This window comes from Anarrhichthys ocellatus, unplaced genomic scaffold (assembly GCF_004355925.1).
Source record: "Anarrhichthys ocellatus isolate YVR2014 unplaced genomic scaffold, GSC_Weel_1.0 scaffold106, whole genome shotgun sequence".
NCBI classification, from domain to species: Eukaryota; Metazoa; Chordata; class Actinopteri; order Perciformes; family Anarhichadidae; genus Anarrhichthys; species Anarrhichthys ocellatus.
This window is the reverse complement of record NW_022280136.1, coordinates 175271-199006: the sequence shown is the minus strand read 5'-3', so window position 1 is coordinate 199006 and position 23736 is coordinate 175271. Positions and strand designations below refer to the sequence as shown.

Genomic DNA, 23736 nt, shown 5'->3' with positions numbered 1-23736 from the left:
ACACACACACACACACACACACACACACACACACACACACACACACACACACACACACACACAAGTAAGACACAGTGATTGCATGTTCAGGCTTTTTTTCCTCCACAAAGGGAATTCAAATTTCCCCAAGACTCCAGCAGTCTCTCTCTTTCACTCACACACACTATCTCTCTCACACACACACAGAGGAAAATTTGCAACACAAAGAAACAAGTGACAGCGTGACATCTGATGAAAGCTTCTGCCAGTTGAGAATAGAGCAGAAATGTAAATGTCTCAAAAATCATAAGAAAAGCAAAGGAAAGCAAAAAGCAAATGTCTGCAGTGAAAAGGACGCAAAGAATCAGATTCTCCGAGATATCATTTATATTCAACTTCTGTGGTAAGCGAACAAGCTCGTGTTTACACACAAACTAAAGTGTGTTAAAGTGATGGTGTGTTGACATATTTGGAACCTTATAGTTAACAAATACAGTGCATCATCCTGTCATTGTCTGTTTACTTTTGTTTCTGTGTATTTCAGTGGTAGTTGTGGTGGACACACGAGAACACACTTTAACAAACACACATGAACAATCACGACAATCACCCCAACACAAACACACACAAACACATTTGCATAACTCATACATTATATGCAGGTGTGACCCAATCATACAGTAGAATAGGCCAGAATACTACGATATATCTCTGACGACAAAACCCATTTAAAGTCAGCTCAGCTCTGAGCCATCCAGCATGCACAGTGTACGTACATACACAAATAATTTATGTGTGCTATAAATTATTTGTATGTAGGTGAGAGCATCGGTCTTCTTCCTCAGAACAGTCAGCAGCAGCAGTGTTGAAGGTGATGGGAGGGTCAGGAGGTTGTGTGGATATATTGAGCTTATTTTCAATTATTGATTCTTTTATTCAATTTCCCCTTTTTTTAGCTCCAGTTTGTGATTCTGACTGGTACACGATGTATTTATAAGAAACGTGCCTGGTGAACATATGATGCAGTTCAGTAAAAGTATCACTAGGTTGATGCATATAACATGCATCAACAATGCATATAACAATGTGAACATAATATTTATATTATATAAATATTATACTTCTTTATGTGTAGTTTAAAGGGGTACTCCAGTGATTTAGAATTATTTTATTGAGTTGGGGGTGTCAAATAAAATAGTCAAAATCAAAGCAGCAGAGGCCGAGCTATCCTGACTTTTGGTCCCTAGTATGGGTCTCAAGCCTAACCCAAGACGACCCTGATGACATCATATCTGCCTTTCATAAGTGAATTCTGGGAAAACTCGGACGGTGTAGCATAAGGTCCTGGTCAGCCAGAGAGCGTTTTAGCAGCCTTGGGAGGCTTTCTGTGTGCTTCGCGCATAAAGTAGCGTTTTTTTCCTCATTGTAGCACATGAGATTTCGGCGAAGTGGTGTTCATTAATTGAAACTGTATTATTAACAATTAGGTAGCCTAGTTCATGGTTTGTGTTGGTTTATATTACTTTCGTATAGTATGCAAATTGTTAGGATTGCAGTCTGAGGTCACTGGAAATGTACCCTTTTTAAAGGAATAGTTTTGGAAAACATGCAATATTTGCTTTCTCACGAGCGAGTTAGATGACGCGTTTGATACCACTCTCATGCCTGGATGGTAAATATTAGGCTAGCGGCAGCAGCCAGTAGCATAGCTTACTACAAAGACTGCAAACTGGGGGAACCAGCTAGTCTTTGTGCTAAGCTAAGCTAACAGTCTGCTGGCGGTAGCTTAAAATTTACCAGACAGAAATACAGAGTTTGAATATACTTCATTCACATGTTGAATATAGTCATAGGCATGGGCAGGAGGCAGGGAGAGTACAGCTGAGTGCAGTTTAGTTGAGTGGTCTAATAGTGCTCCTTAAAGGGAAATGGCATACATGCATGTGGAAAACATCAAGGACAGCACAAATCAAAGTCGTGCAGACTCGTTTCCATTGTGGTCCTTGGAGGTGCCTGTGACCTCTCTGGGGTTCGGGTGGGGGGGTGGGTGGGATCAGGGGGGTTCGGGTGCCTTACCTCCGGAGTCATTCGGCTAATGGTGGGCAAGTCATACCCAGCGCCCAGGAAGTTTGGAGCGTAGACCTGCAGCTGAAAGTCGCTCAGCCATTGGACAACGGCCTCTGAGCTCTACGGGAGAGAAGACAGGGGGGGAATGCTGTCACTGGCTCCGTGTCAGCTTCTTCAACGGCCACTTTTCTCTCAGCAGGGGGCCAAGTAGGGCCAAACAAGGGGCCACAATAGATACTGTAGTAAGGGACTGTCCACCATGTCTGTCAGTACATCTTTACTATTGTCAAAAAGACAAATTCGTATACATTTACGGATGATTATAATGATTTATTGGCCTCAAAACCCGGCTGATTTTTAGCCCTGGTTAGCCCTAGTTGGCCCTGTAGGGAAAACCAGGCTAAAGTTAGGAGGGAGAAAGGCCCGGCCTTTAGTTTCTCAAATGCTACAGGAAGAGCTACAGATTAGAAGTGGGCATTTGACACTTTACAGCTGGAAAACGCTGAAAACGCTGTATTGCATTAGCGTGGTGATAACTCGGAAATAAATGTAATATATATATATATATATATATATATTTATCACTTACTCACACACACTCATTGTTCTCACACATGTCCCCACGAGAACTCTCTTTCCTCAAATATTCTCACACTTCAACAGGGATTTCCAGTTCGTTAGATGTTGGGCCAAAAAGTTGAACCAGCTGAGACGAGGCTAACAACAAAAGCTCAGGTGTTGATGGCTAAACATGTAGCTGAAATTAAAAAAAAACATTCAGGAAATATGGGCATATAAATACTAAAAATATACCACCTAATATACCACATTCCCTAAATAATAAGCTACATTGCTAATGATGCTTACCTAATTACTCTGGGTGATTCTATTCATAGATGTGCTTTAGGATGAGGATTCTACAGCTGCTTTATTTATATAGCTGCTTTATTTATATAGCTGGTTGTTGTTTAATGGTAATGTTACAATCCAGGCACCTGGAGCTGGTTGCTCCGGCTTCTTTAAGTTGCTGATTTGCTGCAATGTCCTGCTCTTAAAGCTGATGGGCAACAGCAGGGGAGCTACAGGACCGGGTGGAACTGTTAAAACCACTGCACAACTTCTTCCTACGCACCTTGGTCCTCCTTTAAAGTCCGGCACCCCTTCTGTCTTTCTCCATCTCCTCTTCCTCATAATTCCCCACGACCCTCCTCTTCCTCCTCCACACTGTTCCCGCAAAGCTGATTGTTTTTTCTCGCTGAACCACCGTTCATCGCCTTCACCCTACCGTGGCACACGTTACGGGTTGCTGAGGAATCGGGACTCTAGCTAACAGATGGCCACGAGAACATGGCTTACATGACAGCACACACTCACACTGACACACACACTGTAGGCAAGCGATGCACACACACAACCACCAAGACCACCTGTTATTTAAATATGCTCATAGTCGGTTTATCATGCTTTATAATTATTAGAAAATGAAGACATGAACTTAAATGTGGGCCCACACACATATAGAAACACACACGCGCGCACACACGCACACACACACGCACACACACACGCACACACACACGCGCACACACACACACACACACACACACTCTACAGTAAATAACAGTTTACTGTACATGGTGTAAGCTTGGATTTCACACTTCTTGTGCCGAGCTAGTCCACCCACGGCATGCACGCTGCTGGGCACCTGCCAGCACACACACACACACACACACACATACACCGATATCTTGCATGAGGCGCAGCTACTGAGCATCAATTGAGAGACATTTGTCTCTGCAACAGAAGAAGAAAAATACCGCAATGGAAGAGGCAGAAGCTGCAACTAAAAGGAGTGAATAACGATGGATAGCAGGGAGCAGATAAACAAGAGAAGGACAGGATTCTCTCGCTCACACACACACACACACACACACACACACACACACAAGATTCCTCGTTCCAGGACCCAAACAAGATCAAACCGGAGATCTTCCACTCACACACTCACCGTGTCATGGCTGCATCCGAACACTCGCAGCACGGACGAGGCCAGTTGCGAGAGAAACCGCTGGGACATCTTGGTGTGTGTAAATATATATAGTCTGTGTGTGTGTGAGTGTGTGTGTGGAGGAGAGAGAGGGTTGTGGTTGAGGTGACTGAGGAGCTACATTCTCATCACGGACATTGATGGTGTCTGTATGTGACTCGCTTGCGTTTTGAATGAAAGTGGGAGAGGACTGAGTCTGCGGAGACTCCGGGACTGTCCTACCTTCCCCTCGCCTTGCCCCTCCCCCTTCCTGGTCACCACAGCGTCGTAAGGCGGCGCCTCGTGCAGCGGACAGCCTGATTGGCTCGATGTCCGAGAGGAGCTGGCGGAGCCTGCTGGGAGAAATACCATTGGCCAGTTAACAAAAAAAGCTGTCGCCCTGTCACTGTAAACTTCCTGGCCGATCAACAGATGAGTTGACTCCGCCAGCCTGACCTCTACTCTTCTCCACCGATCGATTTCTGCTCAATCTCCCTCATTGCTTTGAAAGGGAGCCAATCACATTCTTGCTCTCCAAGATATAACAAACCTTCTTAACAAATCGCACCATGCTACACTTCCTCCTACATCCCCTGCCTTGGCCATCTGTCTGTTTAACCAGCCAAGATCTGTGTGTGTGTGTGTGTGTGTGTGTGTGTGTGTGAGTGTGAGTGTAGAAGTGATATTAAGACATTTTTTTGAAAAGATCAGTGGTTTATGACTTTCTCCCTGGTTTTAATCTTCTTTTTTTTCTTAAAACATCCCCACGTTCTCACCAGCTTCATAACACCAAGGCTGGTTACTGTGAATTAAAGTCATACAGAGTTACATCTAAAATCCTTCTGTAATTACAGTGACACAGTAACAGGGTTTAAGAAGGACCCCCCCTCCCCCGAGCTGACCCCTGTCCTACCTGCAGGCTGGTCCACAGACTTGGACTGTTCCAGCAGATGCTCCTTGGCTTTGGCAGACTGGGACAAGACTGTGGCCAGAAGCTGCAAGTGCACAAGAACACAAACGCGTCCACGTGAACAGGCATCCAGCAACTTGTATAAGAAGTTGAGGTAGTCTTTACTGTGACTTAACCCATTGGTTTGTGGACTATGCTTTTAAAGCCTCGAGTTTTGGCTGTCGCCATCTTTTTTTTTTACAACCAAGTAACACAAGAGGGTGGAGCTAAATACAATCAAACACTGAATAAGACATTTTTAGGCTAATAGAAGCAGCAATTTTTTTTTTTCATTTGTTTTATCCTGTAAGTTGGTGTAACATGTTAAGTTTGAATTGCTTCTTGGGGCTGCACATAGACGAACATGCACAGGGGTGGTTTCTTTTATACCGTCTGCTCGTTTGGTGCTGGGCAGTGGATTTACCCGAGGCTTATCAATGAAAATAGCTGCCTGCTGCTGTTGGAAACAGGGCTGGTGGGAACGTCAAGAGCGAATCAAAGCATTAAAGTTTTGGGTTGTAACCAAAACAATGAGCTGAATGATGCTAAAATGCTCTATAGAGTTGGGAGGAACTGCAGAGATGGAGGATAATTCTATATAGGTTTATCACTACAAGTTCCATGACCATGTTCACATTACATATTGTCATTTCAGCCATTGTTAATGCAAAAACATGTCATTTTTTCTTTCTTTCATACACACTGGAAAATGATCATCAAAATAGTTTATTCTACTATAAATCATAAAATACCATTATAAATAATCTAGTGCTCATATACTCCTAATGAATTACAGTAATACCTTTACACAAGAATGTACCCTGAGCAGGAAAAACAAGTTAATTGGTTGGGTTCTTTTTTGCATTCTCATTAAGAAACAAACAAAATGCCAATTCTAAAACTTCATCTTCTCACATAAGATCGATCTTTGCAGGAAAGTCTGTCTGGAAATAAAAGACGTGACGTTTGCCGTCTACCGCTAGATTAATCACATTTAAACCTCGGTTCTGAGGCTTCCACTGCGAGCACTGCGATAAAAACCTGACTGCCGCTGATGAGGAGCGAGTGCAGTGAGACGCGGAGAAGACAGATGCTACCCGTCAGTCTGGGCCGCAATCGGGTCTAATTTTGCTGTGTGTGGATGTTTTAAGCGGCTTAAAAGTGTCTCACTTGCAGTTTCTTTAACAGGACGCTCGCTGGAAATGTGTGACATGTGCAGCTGGCTGCTTTTAAGAGTAAATAAGCAACTTGAGAGACATCTTCAGGCTAAGAACACATGCAGAACAATGCCTCTAAATATGTATGTCAGTGTATCTGCGAGTGTGTTAATGTCTTTAAAGAGGAACGAATTGACTCGATTCACAAGTGAAAGAAGTGAATCACAAATCCCGCTTCTTTGTGGTGCGTGCGCAGTTGTGCATACGAACCGGGCTAGTCCTCCGGAAAGGCTCTCATTCAGCGCCACAGTCACCCAGTTTCGGAATAAAAGTCGGAAAAAACAATAGTCCATTTGGAATAAAATCGGGAGAGGGCGGGAGTTGTGTGTCAGCCGAAAGAGTCGTTGATGAGTCGGTTTGCTAGTGGGGGGTGAACGACCGACTCTCTACACTAGTAATTCACTTAAATTAGTAATTCAATTCAATATATTTGTAAAGCCAAAAATGACTAATTTGCCTCAGAGGGCTTTACAATCTGTTCAGCATAAAACATCCTCAGTCCTTGGACCCCTCGCGTTGGAAAAGGAAAAACTCCCCCCAAAAGAGAACCCCTTTAACAGGGAAAAGAAGGAAGAGACAGAACAACGGGATAGAACAAATAGCGTGCAAGTTGAACAATAAATCTCATCTTTTTTCCAGGAAAGTTCCTTGGAAAGTATTTAGAAATGAAGGAGCTGTCAAATAAACCTTGACATCATTTTTCGGCAGGTTATAAAAACGTCTAAATTCTGAATTTCCCATTTTCTCTTTGTCACTGCTGATATTGTTCTTTTTGGTCAAGCTTTCTTTGTTTGTGATTATATGTAGCTCGTGGAATATTACATAAATTCACTTACAAAACAAAGCAGTGCATACACACAAAGTTGTGTGCGGCTACATTTTGTGTGTTGGTGTGTGTGTGTGTGTATTCCGTACCTTAACCCCCTCAGCCTGCGCATGGAGGGTGTGCCCGCCACTGCCGGCACTCTGACCGCTGCCCGACGACCTCACGCTGGTCACACTGCCAGAACTACCCAAACTGCAGCGGTCTCCACCTGCAACACACACACGCACGCACACGCACACACAAACACAAACACACACACACACACACACACCCACACACCCACGTGCATTCACACACGCATGCAATCGTGTACATATACGATATGTATAGATTTTGTGCATACAGACGCATACATGCAACAAACAGATGGATGCACAACAGTCGCCAACACACACACACAAACACACACACACACACACACACACACACACACACACACACACACACATTGAGTGGTTTAGCTGATATCCAAAGCAACGTGGTAACAGGTGTGACTCTCCATTGAAATGCACTGGGCAGCATGTTGTTGTATGGATAGGACGGACGGACGGACGGACAGACAGGGTGACGGACGATTGAGCGACAAACACAGAAGTGGAGTAAACAAGACACACCTTCCGCTTTCACACACACACACACACACACACACACACATACACACCTTTTCTCTCACTTCTTCTCTCTGTTTCCTACATTTTTTTCTCTTCTCTCTCACACGAAAATGTCTCCATACATCCAGTTGGAAAGACACACAGACTGTAGACCGATGCAGATGGCTGCAGTCCTACACATAAGGCCACTGAGTTGAGCTGAGCTTTAGATGGAGGGTTAAGCAGGACATGGGGGACTGTCAGGAGCAGGTCAAAGAGTATCTGAAAGCCTTCAAACAACATCTTTTTTTTTTAGCTCAAAGAAATAGATGGATAGTTTTGGTTCTGTTCTTGGGGACATTTGCAATACCATAGACACCAGCAAGGCAGTGCCGGGCAGAAAAGCCTTTAAAAAAAAAAGAAGTTTGAACGGATGTCAGATACTGTTTGACCCCCGCTCAGAGTTTAAAGGGAGTCGGTGGTTGAGGGCTCAGCGCAGCGCGGCTTAGTTACCTGCCACTGGCTTGCGCAGTACCCAGATCTCTTCGTTGGAGCCGCCATGGGGCCCGCAGGATGTGGTGGGAGAGCTGTGAGGACTTGCCTCTGAGCCGCGGCAACCTTCAACACAGAACACCACTGTTAGCCGCTAACCGACCCTAAACTGGCCTTGGAAGCATTGCTATCCTTTTGCTATCTAATATTGATGTTCGTTTTTGGTCAACTTTGGGGCAACTGAAAATACAACATTGACAAATTATTAGTTGATACGGCTAACGTGTTAGCAAACACTTGGCAACATTAGCATTCATTTGAAGTTGCGTTTCAGCCAAGGTGGTGAATTTAAGTCAAATATTGAATTGACTTTTAGCTCTGTTTTGGTCACATTAGAAAAATTATTTAACTCTTTAGCTGCTAAAAGCTCCGCTAGTCACAAACTTTGTTTCTTTGCTGTTGGGATTTGGTAAAGTTGTGGGTCGTAAAACCAAAACAATTAGCTTAAAGGGGTTAAAAATCTCCGTAGATCAGAGTAGAATGGCATGGCCTAATGATAACTCTCGGTGGTTTAACAACTACAAGTGACCCATCTAACATTACACATTGGATCCATTGTTCAGATACAAATATTGATTAGTGCAGCTTTAAGATAGGCTCAAAACTAGCATTTACGTATAGCTAAACCTGAATTTGATACTATAACAAAACATTGGTGTAAGGGAAATTTGCGTAATTTTACAGAACATTGACATTATTCATAATTAATCTAGGTTTTTGTCACATAACAATGGTAAAAAGAGCTAAAATCATCCAAAATGTTGAGTATTGACAATGCTACATACGGTATTTGTATTTTGCAAATATACTGAGCAAACCATCTCCACTAACGACAGATTACAGCTGATACAGTGATATTTTGAGACAAAAAAAGGTTAAACTGGGTAAATTAAATAAATAAATTCCTAAATTACAAAACTTACAGAGGGGCCAGTAGGAGAGCAGGGTAAAGGTGGATAAGATTTTTTGAAAAGGATAAATAAGTTTCACTTACACACCACACTTACATTCTCACAAACGCGCTCGCACACGCACACACATACACAGAAAAAAATACAGCATATATATATATAGATATATGAAAACATTTATATACCCATCGTACATAAATAAATCCATAACATGAATATCTGTGTATATACACATATATGCCATAATGTACATACACATACATATACATATATAATGCAGCCATATGTGTGTGATTATATATGCAAGCCTTGCCACAATGGGGCTGCTGTAGTGCATTTGGAGAGTGTCATAAACCATTATAACCATCGTAGTACGGGTTTATAAATGGTTTATATGTGTGACCGACAGTGCTCCGGATAAACACACACATTGTAAAAAAATTGTTCCATTTGCTCCCATGTAATGTTGCAGCTCCTTCTTGTGGCCATTTTGCCTCCTTCCAAGTGACCTCAAACAAAGGACTGAAGTCTGTTTTCAAAGAATTTGATTTGACTGGAATCATTTGTAAGTTCCAAAAATGTGCCGATTTCAAACAATGTGATCAAAGCTGAGGGAAACTGTACCAACCTGATGTATGTATAAGTAAAGGCATTTTACTTTTCTTTAATTGGGTACTGCATTCCCTTTTTTGTATTTTCTTGGACTTAATGACAATACACTTTCCTAAAGGGGTTTATTCTCCTGGAGGAATCAAAATGGTGTCCAGCAAAGGCTTCTATTCACCTGGTAGAACATTTACAGTCAGTGGCCCAATCCCAATGCCCCCTATAAGGTCTTAGACCCCGAACCCGCAGGGACTTAACTGACGCCACCTGGTAAATGGTTGAGTGTGAGAGGCTGCAATTGTTTGCCTTCACAACGACAAGTCATGTACAATTGTGAGTATTATTTCTATACTTTTTATTCCCTGATTTAAACGTATTCCAGGCCTTTGCCTCAGGAGATGAGAGGTAATTGTCAATCAATCTATTTACTCGTTTATGTCAAAACAGCTTCAACAACAAAAGGAAATGTTTGATGAATAACTTATGTGTAATAAATAGCCTCGGATTGCGTTCCTCCGCTCCCATGTGTTTTTATGTTCCACCTTAAATCCTTAACGTTTCTGTGTAAATGTAATAACAGGCTTGTGCCGTCCTCTTCGTTCACCTTTTCTCTGGCTTCCGCTGGCAACCCCGTGTTTAACGTCACAACGCTATGAATTGTGGGTAAATACCTTTGGCAAAGTCTGCAGAAATGCAGAGTTACAGAGAGTGTTCACGAAGGGCTCAAAATGTCTGCGGGAGAAAGCCCTCAAACACTCGACGATTTGAAAGTGGGACAGCCTTAAACCCCCAAGGACTTTGCGGGAACACGCCTCAAAGTCCGTGAGCGTGGAGATTGGGGATCGGGCCAGTGAATACCTTACGTGCAGAACATCCTGGGTGACATTTTCTAACAATGCATTTGGGTCTCTGTGACGCAACATTTGACATTTTATATGTTAGAATTTGCTGAATCTTTGCATGTAATGCAGATTATCAGCATTTCATTTCTAATACCTTATGTTAAAGAGTCCTGTATGAGAATGAATTAGGTTTATTCCAGCTGCAATATCTCACTGGAGTTTTGAGTTAGTCAGAATATATCACCCGTTGATGTCTGAAAAAGCTTTTTGTTACGAAGCAACATCTCCAACTAAACCTCTGTGACAAACTTAACTGTCATTAAAGCGACAACATCGATCCTTTCCAGAAAACAAATGTATGTTTTTACCCAAAGACATAACAACAATTTGAATTGGTATTGTTTCCAAATGATTAAATGTTAAATTAATGTTTCAGCACATTCAGAAGAGCTCGAGACTCGCTTCCTCGTCCGAAGCCTTCACCAACACCACACACACACTCTCACGCGGACACATTGAGGGTATAAGTGCAAGGTGGGTAAGAGTGGTGTTGAAATGGTCAGACGTGACAATAACACGCGGGACGAGGCAGGACAGAACAAAAAAATAAATAAAACACACTTGTCTGGTCAGGAGAGGGTTGTGTGGGATGTGTGTGTGTGTTGAAGTTGTCTTAGTGGCTGGGACAGTTATGATATACAGGGGAAGAACAGAGAGGAAGGAAGGGGGGAAAAAAATAGAACTGCAAAAAAATGTATAAAAGAAATAAATAGGCAAGACATTTAAGTGAAGCACAAACTGAACAGAGGTCAGCGGTGAGCTCCCCTTCCACCTTATATCTATTCTTCTTCTCTGGCAGATACATTCACAAGATTTTTCTTGTGTGGGGTGAGTCGAAATGTCAGCGGTATTACAACGACATCCTTAAAAAACCACACCAGTGTATTAGCATTACTTTGTCAACTGTTTTCTCTCCCACAAAGCTGTTATTTTTAAAATACAACAGAAATGCTATAGCAGTGATCAAACCCACTTCAGAGGGGCATTACTTTGCAGCATTTACATAAAGACTTGTCCTATTACAGGGCAAGATTTTTTTTTGTGGTTGACTGTGTGGCCCTACGGAGCCTCATTTCAGAGCCGATTAACATGAGACTGATAATATTGTTCATTTACGGGCCCTGAAACGAAGCAACTGGTGGGATCTTTGGTCTTACGTGTGAAAAAGGCCAAAGTTGTGGTTCAGCCTTAAACTACAAACTGTAATGTTATCTTCCATGGATGCATTGTTTGCTGTGAATCGCTAGTGCGTGTGCAGGCAATCTGAATCCAGCGTTGGGATGGCGGACTCCGCCACTAACGAAGACATCTACTACGTAGCGTGGTAATTACAGACCATAAATAGTCTCAAAAATGGGAGTTGATTTTATGAAACCCTTCAGGATTCCAAGTGAAATAGTCCATCAGATAGCTGTGCTTAATCAACTTATTCTAAACCATGAGCAACAAATATTTCTCTTTTTATCGCTCATATTGTATGTCCACTGGGCAAAGCTCTCATTTCTACAATAGTGATACAATAGCAAGTGGCTTAAGCACATTAGACTCCCGGCTAAAAGCTGACTCTGGCTCTCAGTAATGGAGATGACAACAGCAACAACAGAAAAAGGAAAGTTATATAGTATGAGCAACACATAAAGATACATAAATAATGATCCATAACAGAAAACTTCAATGGATGCCTTCTTAAAACAACATTGAAAACATCAATAAGAATCTTACATGACCAATCAGACATGGTGTGTTTTAGCATAGGTGGAGGAAAGCATCCCTTGAAGCTTTAATAATAATCATAATAATCATAATCATAATACAAATAATGAAAAAGGGGCCGTGTACCTGGGGCAGTGGGTGTGTCTCCCAGTGGGGTTGTCACGGGCGACTTGCTATAGCCAAAGGAAGTGAAAAGTGGAAGCAGTGGCTGATGGGAATGTGGTGGAGGAGGAGGCGGTGGAGGCAGGATATGGATCTGATGGAACGTGGTGTCGTTGCCGTTGACTACCGCGTTGGCAGGGGCAACCGTCGCCGGAGGAACCAGCGGTATCTTTTGAAACTGTTGGGTGCAAATGACTGTGCTGGCCAAACCTAGATAACACCCACCGTGACGTCACACACACACACACACACACACACACGCACACACACACACACACACAATCAGCCAACAGTGAACCACCGCCACGAGACACACAAACAACAGAGAACAGAGAATTACACATAAGAAAGAAGGGGGGGGGGGGAGAAAAGAAAAATTTAAAACAAAGGCGGAAGTTACAAAATTAAACAAACGGTAATGTTAAAGGCGGGAGGATGAAGAGAAGGAGTGGACAAACAGATGTGGGCGCCGTTAAAATGAAATGTATGGAGAGGTGGAAAGGGGAAGTGATGGATGGTAACAGAGGAGATGGTCCCAGGGACTGATGAGTATCGGCCGCTTTTTACTCTCAACATAATGTGGTTCAGTCTTAAGTCATTAGCTACTGGCATATTACCAACATGTAACAGGATTCCACTTGCCGTACATCCAGCAGTGTCTGCTAGCTCACCAGTTTCCTCTCTCAGTAGTTAAGGCCGCTGGTGGCTGTATAACTCATCATATAAATGCCCAAAATAGGTTGTTTGATCTGACACTGCGCACAAATGTTACAGATTCACATCAATATGTCCTCTCTGTGAACATACTAGCATTGGGACTTATGGAAATGCTTCTTAAATGCTTACCAACTGGATGCTGAATTGGCCATATAACATGAAATAGTGCACTTAGCAAACCAGCTAGCTAGCCGTTGCGTTTTTAATAACACATGCACAGAACAAAGTTGTGATTTATCAAATGTATATATATATGTCTATGAAATGTCTGGTTTATCTATTCAAGATATATATTTTTGAATATTATATATAGCCGAGATGAAACTGACGAGATGTTGCATTTCCAAATCCGTCTGCTACTTCAGCACCACGGACAGCGTCGTGGATTTATCAATAACAACGGGGAGAGAAAGGGAAGTGAAGGTGTGTTACACTTTCTGCACTTGCAACAGGATCTAAAAAAACTGCCAGGCGTTGGTAGTCCTTTGTAGGTTTTGTGGATTCAAAAATATTTTATGTTTAATGTAAGGAAAGCCTAACAACTTTGGGAATCAGACAATCCTTGATAGTATCCTGAATTCTCCAATACAAACTATTCATTTGCGATTAGGACGTAGCCTAGATAGCTAACTCTCAAGCTAACTGCTAAATTCCAACGGTCATCGTCCCCATTCCTGTGATTGGTCCCTGACTTTACAAAGTAGCTGTTGTAACTGATGTGCAAAGCTAGCTGGCAGCTTCCCCGCTGTGATTGTGATGGCCGCTGCAACTTTCAAGTCAGCCTAATTAATTTAATTGTTCATATATCTATCTAGTGGATGTAATTGGCCATTTATGTGTGTTGAAAAAAATGTGATGTGTAACATCCCTTTGAGGAAAAAGAAGGAACGAATAAGAGGTGAAGAGGCTGACTGGGGAGAATTGATGAGGAAAAAAAAGGAATAATTATAAATTGATGAAAAACAGTTGAGTAAATGAAACCTCTTGCTAAAACAGCTGCCGTATCCCAGAGTGAGGTTGTGTGTGTGTGTGTGTGTGTGTGTGTGTGACAGTGATTAGTCAGTATGGCTGTGCAAACTCAGTGGGAGTGCTCCAGCTGTTTTGTACTGTAACCACAGCTGCTATATAATACACTGAATTTCAGGGCAGATGGAGCCACTGCAGCATTTTCCTTGACTGGGTTCTATAGTGGTAAATGGACTATACAGTAAATACTGAGTGATCAAAGAGCGATGGACTACATGAGAGAGGAGAGATGATATGAAAGTGAGACCTTTGTGGTCTCGGGGGGGATGAGGCAGACAGTAACAGGGAGACGGACATACAGACAGAGACAAGTAGGACATACTAATAGGCTAACTAAAGAGAGACAGACGGATGGACAAACAGAGATACCAGACCTCCAGACAGACATAGATACACAGTTAAAAAACATCTGAGCCTCTTTGTGGCTGCGCAGTGTTTGGGATGACGAGATGGGTGTGATTGTGCTCTGTGGATCTCACCGGAGAGGCTAAAAACAGCTCATCACAGTGATATAAAATGGAAAAAGGTGGTTAAAACAGCTTTTTGGGAGATTGGACACCTGTTGAGTAACGAAAACACAGATGACAGCAAAATTCCACCTGTAACCCTGGCAGATCTTTAACTTGTTTAGCATACACCTCGTTGTAAGTTCACATGACAGGCAATGCGAGGAATATTTTGACATTTTGTGAATTATGCACAAGAGATTTCTAGCCGCACGTTAGATGTGAAGATTAATACCACTCTCACATCCGTACGGTGAATATAATGCCACCCACAGTTAGCTTAGCTTAGCACAAACAATGGAAACGAGTGGAAACTTTAGAGGTGATCTTAATTAGCCCTACAGATTGCCCGTACTGCCTCCACATGGCTTTCAACATGGCTACGGCTGAGCTGGTGGCTAGAAGCTAACAGCGCTAACAATGGCAACAGTGCTGACAAAGCTAACAGTGTTTGCTTGAGGGGGAATTGGAGGATGGGCGCTACGCTTCCGTGTTGAAGTCGTCAGTCGGGACAGCATCATCAGCTGTTACCTCCGTACGAGTGAAGTGCAGAGCGGCGGCCTTAAGCTAGCCAGTGGGGCACTATTTATCGCTACAGAATGTCACAGTGGATTAAAGAAAAATGTGACAACAATGTTCAAGACATCTACATATAACTATATCTGCATGAAACTAGCATCTGAGAATTTAATATTTTACCTAATATAAATGTGACATAGCTTTAGCAAGGCCATGAACGACGTAAATACAGAACATAGAGTATAAACTATAGGCTAACGTTATAAAGCAGTGTGAAAGAATGTTTTTACTCGATTTAAAGTAAATTTTAATTGGATACATTATGGTTTAATATTCATCCACAGACCATGAATCTTGACCTGCTAACAGGTTTTCAAACAATCAGTTGTGTCTGGTCTTTATGCTAAGCTAAGCAAAGCTAACTGGCTGCTGGCAGTATAGCTTCATAGTTAATGGTATCAATTCTTCATAAAATTCTAGGTAAGAAAACAAACAAGCGTATTCCTCAAAAACTTCTCAACAAACGGCTATCAGTCAGCAGGAAAAGCGTAAGCAAAGAGAGCTGAAATACAACACCAGCCAGGGACATGTGGAGGATTTTGGTGTCCATATTCACATTACTGAACAGGTACTTTCACCGTCAGGCTGAACTCCCAAAACTGTGTGTTTTCAATCAGCTGGAGTTGTAGTACGGTTCAAAATCCCAATCAGCCAAAATGGATTGCACACATTAATCTGGGAGTACATCTTCAGCCGTGCAGGGATGACAGCTGGGTGTTTGGCACCGCTGTGCTGAGATGAATGAGATGTAAGGTTAAGTGCCTTCCTCAAGGGTTTATGGGGCTAAAACATCATTCATTCACTCAGCTTCACATTTATTCCTCTTTTTTTCTATCTTTCTGCCAAGTTCTTCATCTGTGTTTAGTCCAAATATGTGTAACGTGGCACTTGGTTGACACTTTATCCAGACAGTCAGTTTGGTCCTTGTTTTAATTTACTCCACACACACTCACACACACACACACACACACACACACACACACACACACACACACACACATGAGTAAACACACCTGTGCGCTTGCTGATGACCTCCACCATGGTGGAAGGGAAGTAGCCCACTCGGTCGTTTCCTGTACGGTTGTCATGGATACAGCCTTTCCAGCGACCGTCGGGGTGCTGCTCCAGAACCTGTCAGGTGGGCATGTTTACGACTATAATATTAAGTTCCATCTAGTTTCCATCTATTGCAAAAGTTACTGAAAGAAAACTATCATGGAACCATCTTTTTTTTAGCTTAAAATAATTTTTCTTGTCGAACACAAACACAAAACTGCATTTCGGAGCCGTCTAAAATTCCCTGTGTCAGACAGCAGCGAAGCCAAATTGTTCATTCAGACCTCGAGGGAGAAAGCATAGTTACTGCTTGGCTTCCTAATTACAGTAACCAGTACCCAAAGGCTGCATAGATGCTCATAAATATTCATGAGTGGTGGACTGCACTGCAATTTACACTCCAATTTATAATACATTTTTCTGTCAAACATATGCGTAGTAAATGAGGGAAACTGAAACCACTCATTCTTGCATATTCATTCGTAATCTCATCAAACACGGTGCAGGCATTTTCAATTTTGGTTATTGGGGCGATGTCAAGACAACCAACCAGCTTTCACGATTAATTTATCCAAACACTCGAAAACTGTAGAACGGAAGCCCTGAGAGGCAAGTGAGGACAACAATTCTGTTGATCCATTTCCTAAGTCTGAAATAAGTTTTTTAAAAAATGTAGAAGCCTAATGAGGTAAAACAAAATACTGTTTTACAAGAAAAAAAGATTATGAAAAGACATTTAAAAAATGCCTCACTATAGTCAACAAAGCTTGACTCACTTATCAGCTTTGATGCACATAAAACATTGTTTTAGTTGTCGTCATTATCGACATTGAGAATAGACATTTTGTGTGCGTGTGTGTGTATGTGTGTGTGTGTGCGTGTTACCGTTATGACGTCTCCTGCTTTGATGTTGAGGCTGGTCAGGTCGTAGTTGTTGCAGTAATCCTTCAGAGCCCGAACCTGAAGGGCCGCCGACGCATCTGTGAGACAGCAAATCAGACTGTACGTTACAGAAAATCGACATAGTATTAAATCACTCACATGACCGTGTCCACAGCCATGTGCAATAAATTAGCTTATCCGTCCATCCATCCACCCATCCATCCATCCGTCCATCCGTCCATCCATCCGTCCATCCATCCATCCATCCATCCATCCGTCTGTCCATCCATCCACCCACCCATCCATCCATCCATCCATCCATCCACCCATTCATCCATCCATCCACCCATCCATCCACCCATCCGTCCGTCCATCCATCCATCCATCCATCCATTCATCCATCCATCCATCCATCCACGTCTCACCCCTCAGCAGTTGTTTGATCTCTCTGCTGGCTTGTGTTGCAGTGAACTGGTAGACGATGTCGAGTGCAGTCTGGCTGTAGGTGTTTCTCACTGTGGCATTGATACCACTCTGTTGAAGAGAAAAGAAGATTTGGTACAGCACATTGACTTGTTCATTTATGCGGGCCTAAAGTGAGAGATCATAGAGTGACAACAGAGAAGAGGGTTTCATTTTCTGTTCTGTACCACACGGTATTCAGTAAATGTCTTCCGTAGCTTCATCACAGCGCACAGAGAGCCTTATTATTTTGATTAAACAAATAAATAAAATGTTTTATTGTAATTTTATGGAAAGAGAAAATGCCTCCCCCTTTTTACGTCGCCTTACATAAGTTACTGTGACAGCTATAATATTTTTCAGTAGTGGAGACAGCAGTTACATTCAGGGGAGGTTTTGGCCTTGAAGTGTCCCATCTTAGATCCTAATGGTCCTTTAAGTGAAGCCAACTCCAGGGGCCAGTGCTAAAAAGGTCTCAGTAAAGTTACACTTACTTCCAGCAGGAGTCTCACTGCCTCAGTCTTTCCACACAGGGCGGCTTCATGCAGGGCAGTGCCCGCTTTGGTCTGTCGGTTGATGTCGATGCCCGCCTGGATCAACAGTCTGACAGCAGAGGGCAGGAGAAAGGACAGAGAGGATGAAGAGGTGGGAGGGTGAGAAAGTCAGGAGAGAGGAGACACACAAGGACGCAGAGGGAAGAGGAGTTGAATGAGGTCAAGTGGGAGATAAGGATAAGAGAAAGAGAGAAAAATTAAGTGAAGTCATGGTACACTGCAACTGATTTAAAGGATAAGGCTGACATTACTCTATATTTCTCTTATTGCCAACAAATCTCATGAAATGACCAAAATCCATGTGTTAGTCCATCTCTCAAAACTTCTCTGCTCCAAGCCCCTTTGTTCCTCCTGAAGATCGAAATCTTTCATTTGAAGAAAGAAAAAAAAAGCCCCAGCTGGGCATCGTAGTTTAAAACATTATTCAAACACGTAACAATGGTGCGTTTGTTGGGGGACTATTTCTAGCTGCGGATTAACACGCGTTTTGCAGCTTTAGTGATATTGAAGTTACAGATTATACCTAACTCTTATCTTCACAATCTCAACCGCTGCCAGAAACTCCGGTCACAGTTCCTGTAGCTAACGTGTAGCCCACGACGGCGGCGCATGTAAATGCTGCTGCCGCTAGCTCCCATGAATTCTGCTACATTTCTTTTCGTGTTTATCACTAATGGCATATGGCAGAACACATTCATCAACATCTGGAAAGGAAGCGTGGTCATTGGATGGAGAGCAGTGGACTTTGAGGCGATCACCGACCAACCAGGCAGACCTGCTGGACCAAATGCCACCAAACTGCCCACGGGAAGAGAGCCGAGATGGAAGCTAAGCTAACCCAGCTAGGACCTGAGGCTAGTCCACTACCCAGCCTGCTGCTGGCTGCCTGATTCCCGGTCGCAGAAACATGAATGAATACGTGCACAGGCTCCATAGCTATGGCCCAAGTCCGTATAATTCAAGCTTAAAATCTAACTCAGCGACCAGGCAAAAAAGGGCCCTGAATCAGTGAGGGGACCACGAACCCAGTGGCCATTTTGACAGAGCTTTACAAATTGGCGAACCTGTCGAAAAAGACAAGTATGTCAGAGCAGTCAAGGCCCTAATGGCAGAGTGGTTCAATGGTGCAGTGCCAAATTAAGTCTAGAACATTCCCAGCCCCGTATGTTCAATGACAGGGTCAGAAAAAAAAGAAAAAAGAGTCAAGGTTGAAAAGATCAGATGACATGAGGCAGCTGTCAAAAAGAAGCCGCCAAAGACGCAATTCGTCTTCCTCTAATTTCTACTGACATGGAGTCAGTGTTTTTGTGTGTCTTCTGCAGACTGCCGGCCATGCCTGATGAGCATCATTTATCAGCGTCACATCTAGAGGCACGCTCTGCTCCATCAGCTGTGACAGGCTTTATTCTCTCTCTCTCTCTCTGTCTCTCTCTCTTTTGGTCTCTCTCTGTCTTTCGGTTTCTCTCTCTCTCTCTTTCGGTCTCTCTCTCTCCCCATCTTATCTTCCCTCAGTTGCGGTCTTCTCTCATCTCTCAGCGTCTCCCTCCTTCTCCTTCATCCCGGAGGCTTCGTGCCCGACAGCTGACGTTGCTGCGGCAACAGAAGTGACATTGCCGCCATGCTCTTTCGCAAACAGGTAAACAAAAGATGAAGACGCACGTCCCCCGTCGTGATGGGATTATAACGACTTGACATCCACCGTGATGGAGCGCCTTCTGCAAAATCTGCAGCGTGAAAAGTCTCAAAAAATATATTTCAGAGTATGTGACTGATGCGTCATCTCTCACTGAATGGCAACACATTGTTCCTTCGCTTAATTGGATCGTGTTGTTCCCCTGTTGTGTTATGTATCTGTTTTCTCAGCAAGCTCAGGAGGACATTTAAACCCAGTGATACATTAGAAAATGCTGCGTGTGTGTGTGTGTGTGTGTACCTGATGATGTCTATGTGTCCGTTCTTGGCGGCCAGGTGGAGCGGAGACGTTCCGTTGGGGTCGGTGGTGTCTCCTTTTTTGGGCTCCAGCAAGGCAGCGCACATGTTACTGGACAGCAACAACTGGACCACCTACACACACACACACACACACACACACACACACACACACACACACATACACACACACAAACTTTGGTCATGACTTCTGTAGATTGTCTTCAGGTGCTGCTGTCTTTTGAATAACGACTAAAACCGTAGGTTCTTACCCCGACTCTGCCGAACTCGCAGGCCAGGTCCAGAGGGGTTTTCCCTGCGTTGTCCACAATGCACGGGTTGGACTGGTGCTGCAGCAGCATCTCCGACTGGAGACGGGAAAAACACACACACACCGACACATGAGGAGGAAAAAACTAAAAAACAGATATTAAAACAATCCATGAATCCGTTATTGAAGGCTTAACACACAAACAACGATTCACGCAAACACCTCAGAGATATTTAGAGTCACCAATCAACCGTAACCAGAACAGCAATTGTCCAATCAGTGACAACGTCTTGGAAGAGCAACGAGGACACAAAGTTGTGACATCACATCCTGGCTAGCCTCCGTTCTGCTAGCTTCTTAAAGGGGCAGTTCACCCCAAAAAATGAACCTTACATGTAGTGCTATTTGTCAATCTAGACCGTTACCTGGGGGATTATGTGATCGATTGCACGTGTGCGTGATTCCTCGAGTAAGTGTGCACCTCCATGTCTGTCCACGGCTATTCTCGTATTCAGCTGCAGCAAATAGCTTCATATTTTCGATGGCCAGTTATGGCTGCGTGCTCAAGGACCTCTCCTGGTTTGGAGGTGACTCACACTTTCCCAAAACACTATTTTATTGTTTTTTTACTGCCACTGACGGCCTGCTGACTCCTCACTCACTACTCTTAACTGGCCCCCTGTTCGCCGGGGGCCACTAGTGATAACACAGCCGAGTGCATTGACACAGAGGTGCACTCACTCACGGACGCATAAGCACACAGCGGCTGTTTGCCGAGATAAGTTGACTGTACATCTAATGCAAAACTGTTTTTCCAGTTTTTGCCCCTAGTTGAGTTAAAGAGAATCCCTCCCTGTAGGCACGCGGCTTGTCGCTGTACAACGGCCTCAGAGGAGCACTGTGACATCAAGTGAAAGGAAAAGCTTGGTTTAAAGTGGTAAAAGACTTAGAGGGAATTAGCTCATTGTGCTTTCTAATAAACCTTGAAAATGGAACAAATCCGGAGAGCACTTCAAATTAGATTCCCTCGTCTCAGACAAAAACACCGTCTCGCCATAATTGCTGTGAAAGCAAATGTTAAATCTTTTCTGTGACGGTAAATGATTCATGTTGTAATCGGTGGTCCGGTTCAGTTTTTCTGTAATTTTTTATTCATTTGCCCTTGCACACTGGAAGCAGCTGTAGATTAGAGCGTCGGCGCCGGTTTGTTACCCTGTATAAATCATGCTTATTTAATCAAAGAGAAGGGATGGTTCTTTGGTTTTTTGAGCCTGTGGATGCTGAGCGTCGCTCTCCTCCTGGGTATGTTAGCTGCTGGAGTGAGTGTGCAGCTATATTTCATTGTTGTTGCTTTGGCAGCCCTGCAGCAGCACTGCAGTGCTTCACACAGATTGTTTTTTTTTTCTTCTTCTTAGCTGGAAAAGCCTCCAAGGTGAAATTTTCTTTAACGCCTGTGTTTCGTTTTGTTTCTTAACCCGTCTGTCTTACATAGTCTCAGGAAAAATGGGCACTCACTGGATAATAATAAGACATAAGCGATACATGTTAAAGGAAACTTAAAGGCAGCCTGATTCCAGATGGATCGGCTGCAGCTCCCACATCTCTCGTTTGTTCAGCGATTCAAACGGGCCCTTTTCACGACAGACTCGTCACAGCAGGTAAATATAGCTACATTATATACAGTATACTATATCTACCTAGCGACGGAAAAATGGAGAAGATGGAATGGTGAAGTGAAGTGAAAAAAAAGTAAATTCTGTCTGATTAGCAGGTGATGTTAAACCTGCAATAACTGTACAATAATTTGGCCACTTGGGGTCAGCAGAAACATGCTGTAAACACTGACATATCAGCACTTTTTAATAACCCTTATGCATCTCTAGGGACATTTTTGGCATATTGATGTTTCATTTTTGGATCATTTTTGTTAACGCATTTTGCATAATTCTTTGGCACGGGTGCAAATTTTTTTATTTGATTTATTTTGGAGGTTCAACCTCAGCTCCTATAATAAGTCTATAATAAACCGTGGAGCCAAAATACAGACACTCAGCCCCTTAAGGACAAAAATGTCCCCATTGAAGCCCATTAAAACCACTGATTTTGACCCTATGGCCATTACAGCATAAAATCACCTATTAAGGGCTTTCATATAGAGCCCCAGCTTCTAAATTGTAGTTTTTACCATTTTTCCACCAGATTGAGCTATTTTCTGATGTTTGCTCTATGAGATCAAATACATGCTCTTTTCCTGCACAAAAATTCTCAGTGAAAGTTAATGATATTAATATATAATATTTTTATGGCAGTTTTATAATGCCATTAGAGCAGTGAGAGTGAACTAAAACAGTCAAATTATGGACCAGAAAACCAAAACATTGACCTAAAAGACGCTTAAAAGCTCTGTAAAACTGCGAGGAGCAGCAAAGCTGGATGAACCAGTGGCCTCTTTAAACATACCATGGAGTCATTTTATCCACTGCTATTACACAAATGTGATCAAAGTCACTTTAAAGGTGCCAACAATCGCAAATAACAATGCATCCTTTTAGCATCTGTGGCAGCCCATTCCGCTATTTCAGAACTAAAGGATGCTAACATGAGTATGAATCATGATGAAAGGCCTTGTTACGTGAATCAGGCGTGGTTAGTACACGTGACGGGTAAATCAGTTGACAAAGACGGCCTCATGACCCCGCCGTGACCGTCCTCCACTTTGGGCTCTGTTTGCGGATGAATCGCTGTCACTCACCACGTCGTAGTGGCCGTGCTGCGCTGCCAGGTGGAGGGGAATCTGTCCCTCATCCGATTGGCCGTTGACGGACGAGCCGGACTTAAGCAGCATCTTCATAGGCTCCGCCTTCCCCTGCCAGGCTGCGTAGTGCAGCGGCCGCATACCTGCACGCGCAGAGGCACACACACACGCGCATGCACAGTATGAACACACAGGCCGTGTCAATCACACACTGAGATATATATACATTATTCATCAGTGAGTGTCTATGTGTACAAGGGGGACACAAACAGTATTTTATGTACGTGCAAAGGTCAGATTTCTCTTTTTTTTTGTTTGTATACGTGTATCCATGTTTGTGTGTGTGTGTGTGTGTGTGCATTATCCCCTAACCTTTCTGGTCTCTGATGTCGACAGCTGCCTGTGACTCCAGCAGCAGAGTGATGAGCTCCAGGTTCCCATTGAGCGACGCATGATGCAGTGGAGAAAACCTATAGTACACCCACACACACACACACAC

At 43.2% G+C, this 23736-nt stretch overlaps 1 protein-coding gene across 8 annotated transcripts in view; it reads right to left on the bottom strand.

Moving 5' to 3' along the window:
• Positions 1–23736, bottom strand: part of caskin1 (CASK interacting protein 1) — an 89421-nt gene that overhangs the window by 7204 nt on the left and 58481 nt on the right. For 3 of the 8 annotated variants that reach the window (XM_031876224.1, XM_031876226.1, XM_031876227.1), the window contains exons 3-16: positions 23610–23707; positions 23235–23380; positions 20484–20579; positions 20216–20346; positions 18223–18331; positions 17692–17800; positions 17270–17364; positions 16342–16459; positions 12465–12710; positions 8168–8272; positions 7154–7272; positions 4986–5067; positions 4316–4428; positions 2056–2166 (exon numbers count right to left, since the gene is read on the bottom strand). In XM_031876224.1, the coding sequence (XP_031732084.1) occupies positions 2056–2166; positions 4316–4428; positions 4986–5067; positions 7154–7272; positions 8168–8272; positions 12465–12710; positions 16342–16459; positions 17270–17364; positions 17692–17800; positions 18223–18331; positions 20216–20346; positions 20484–20579; positions 23235–23380; positions 23610–23707 (1678 nt within the window). The remainder of the gene's footprint in view (positions 1–2055; positions 2167–4315; positions 4429–4985; positions 5068–7153; positions 7273–8167; positions 8273–12464; positions 12711–16341; positions 16460–17269; positions 17365–17691; positions 17801–18222; positions 18332–20215; positions 20347–20483; positions 20580–23234; positions 23381–23609; positions 23708–23736) is intronic. The other 5 variants (XM_031876225.1, XM_031876229.1, XM_031876228.1 and 2 more) reach the window with 5 other exon arrangements.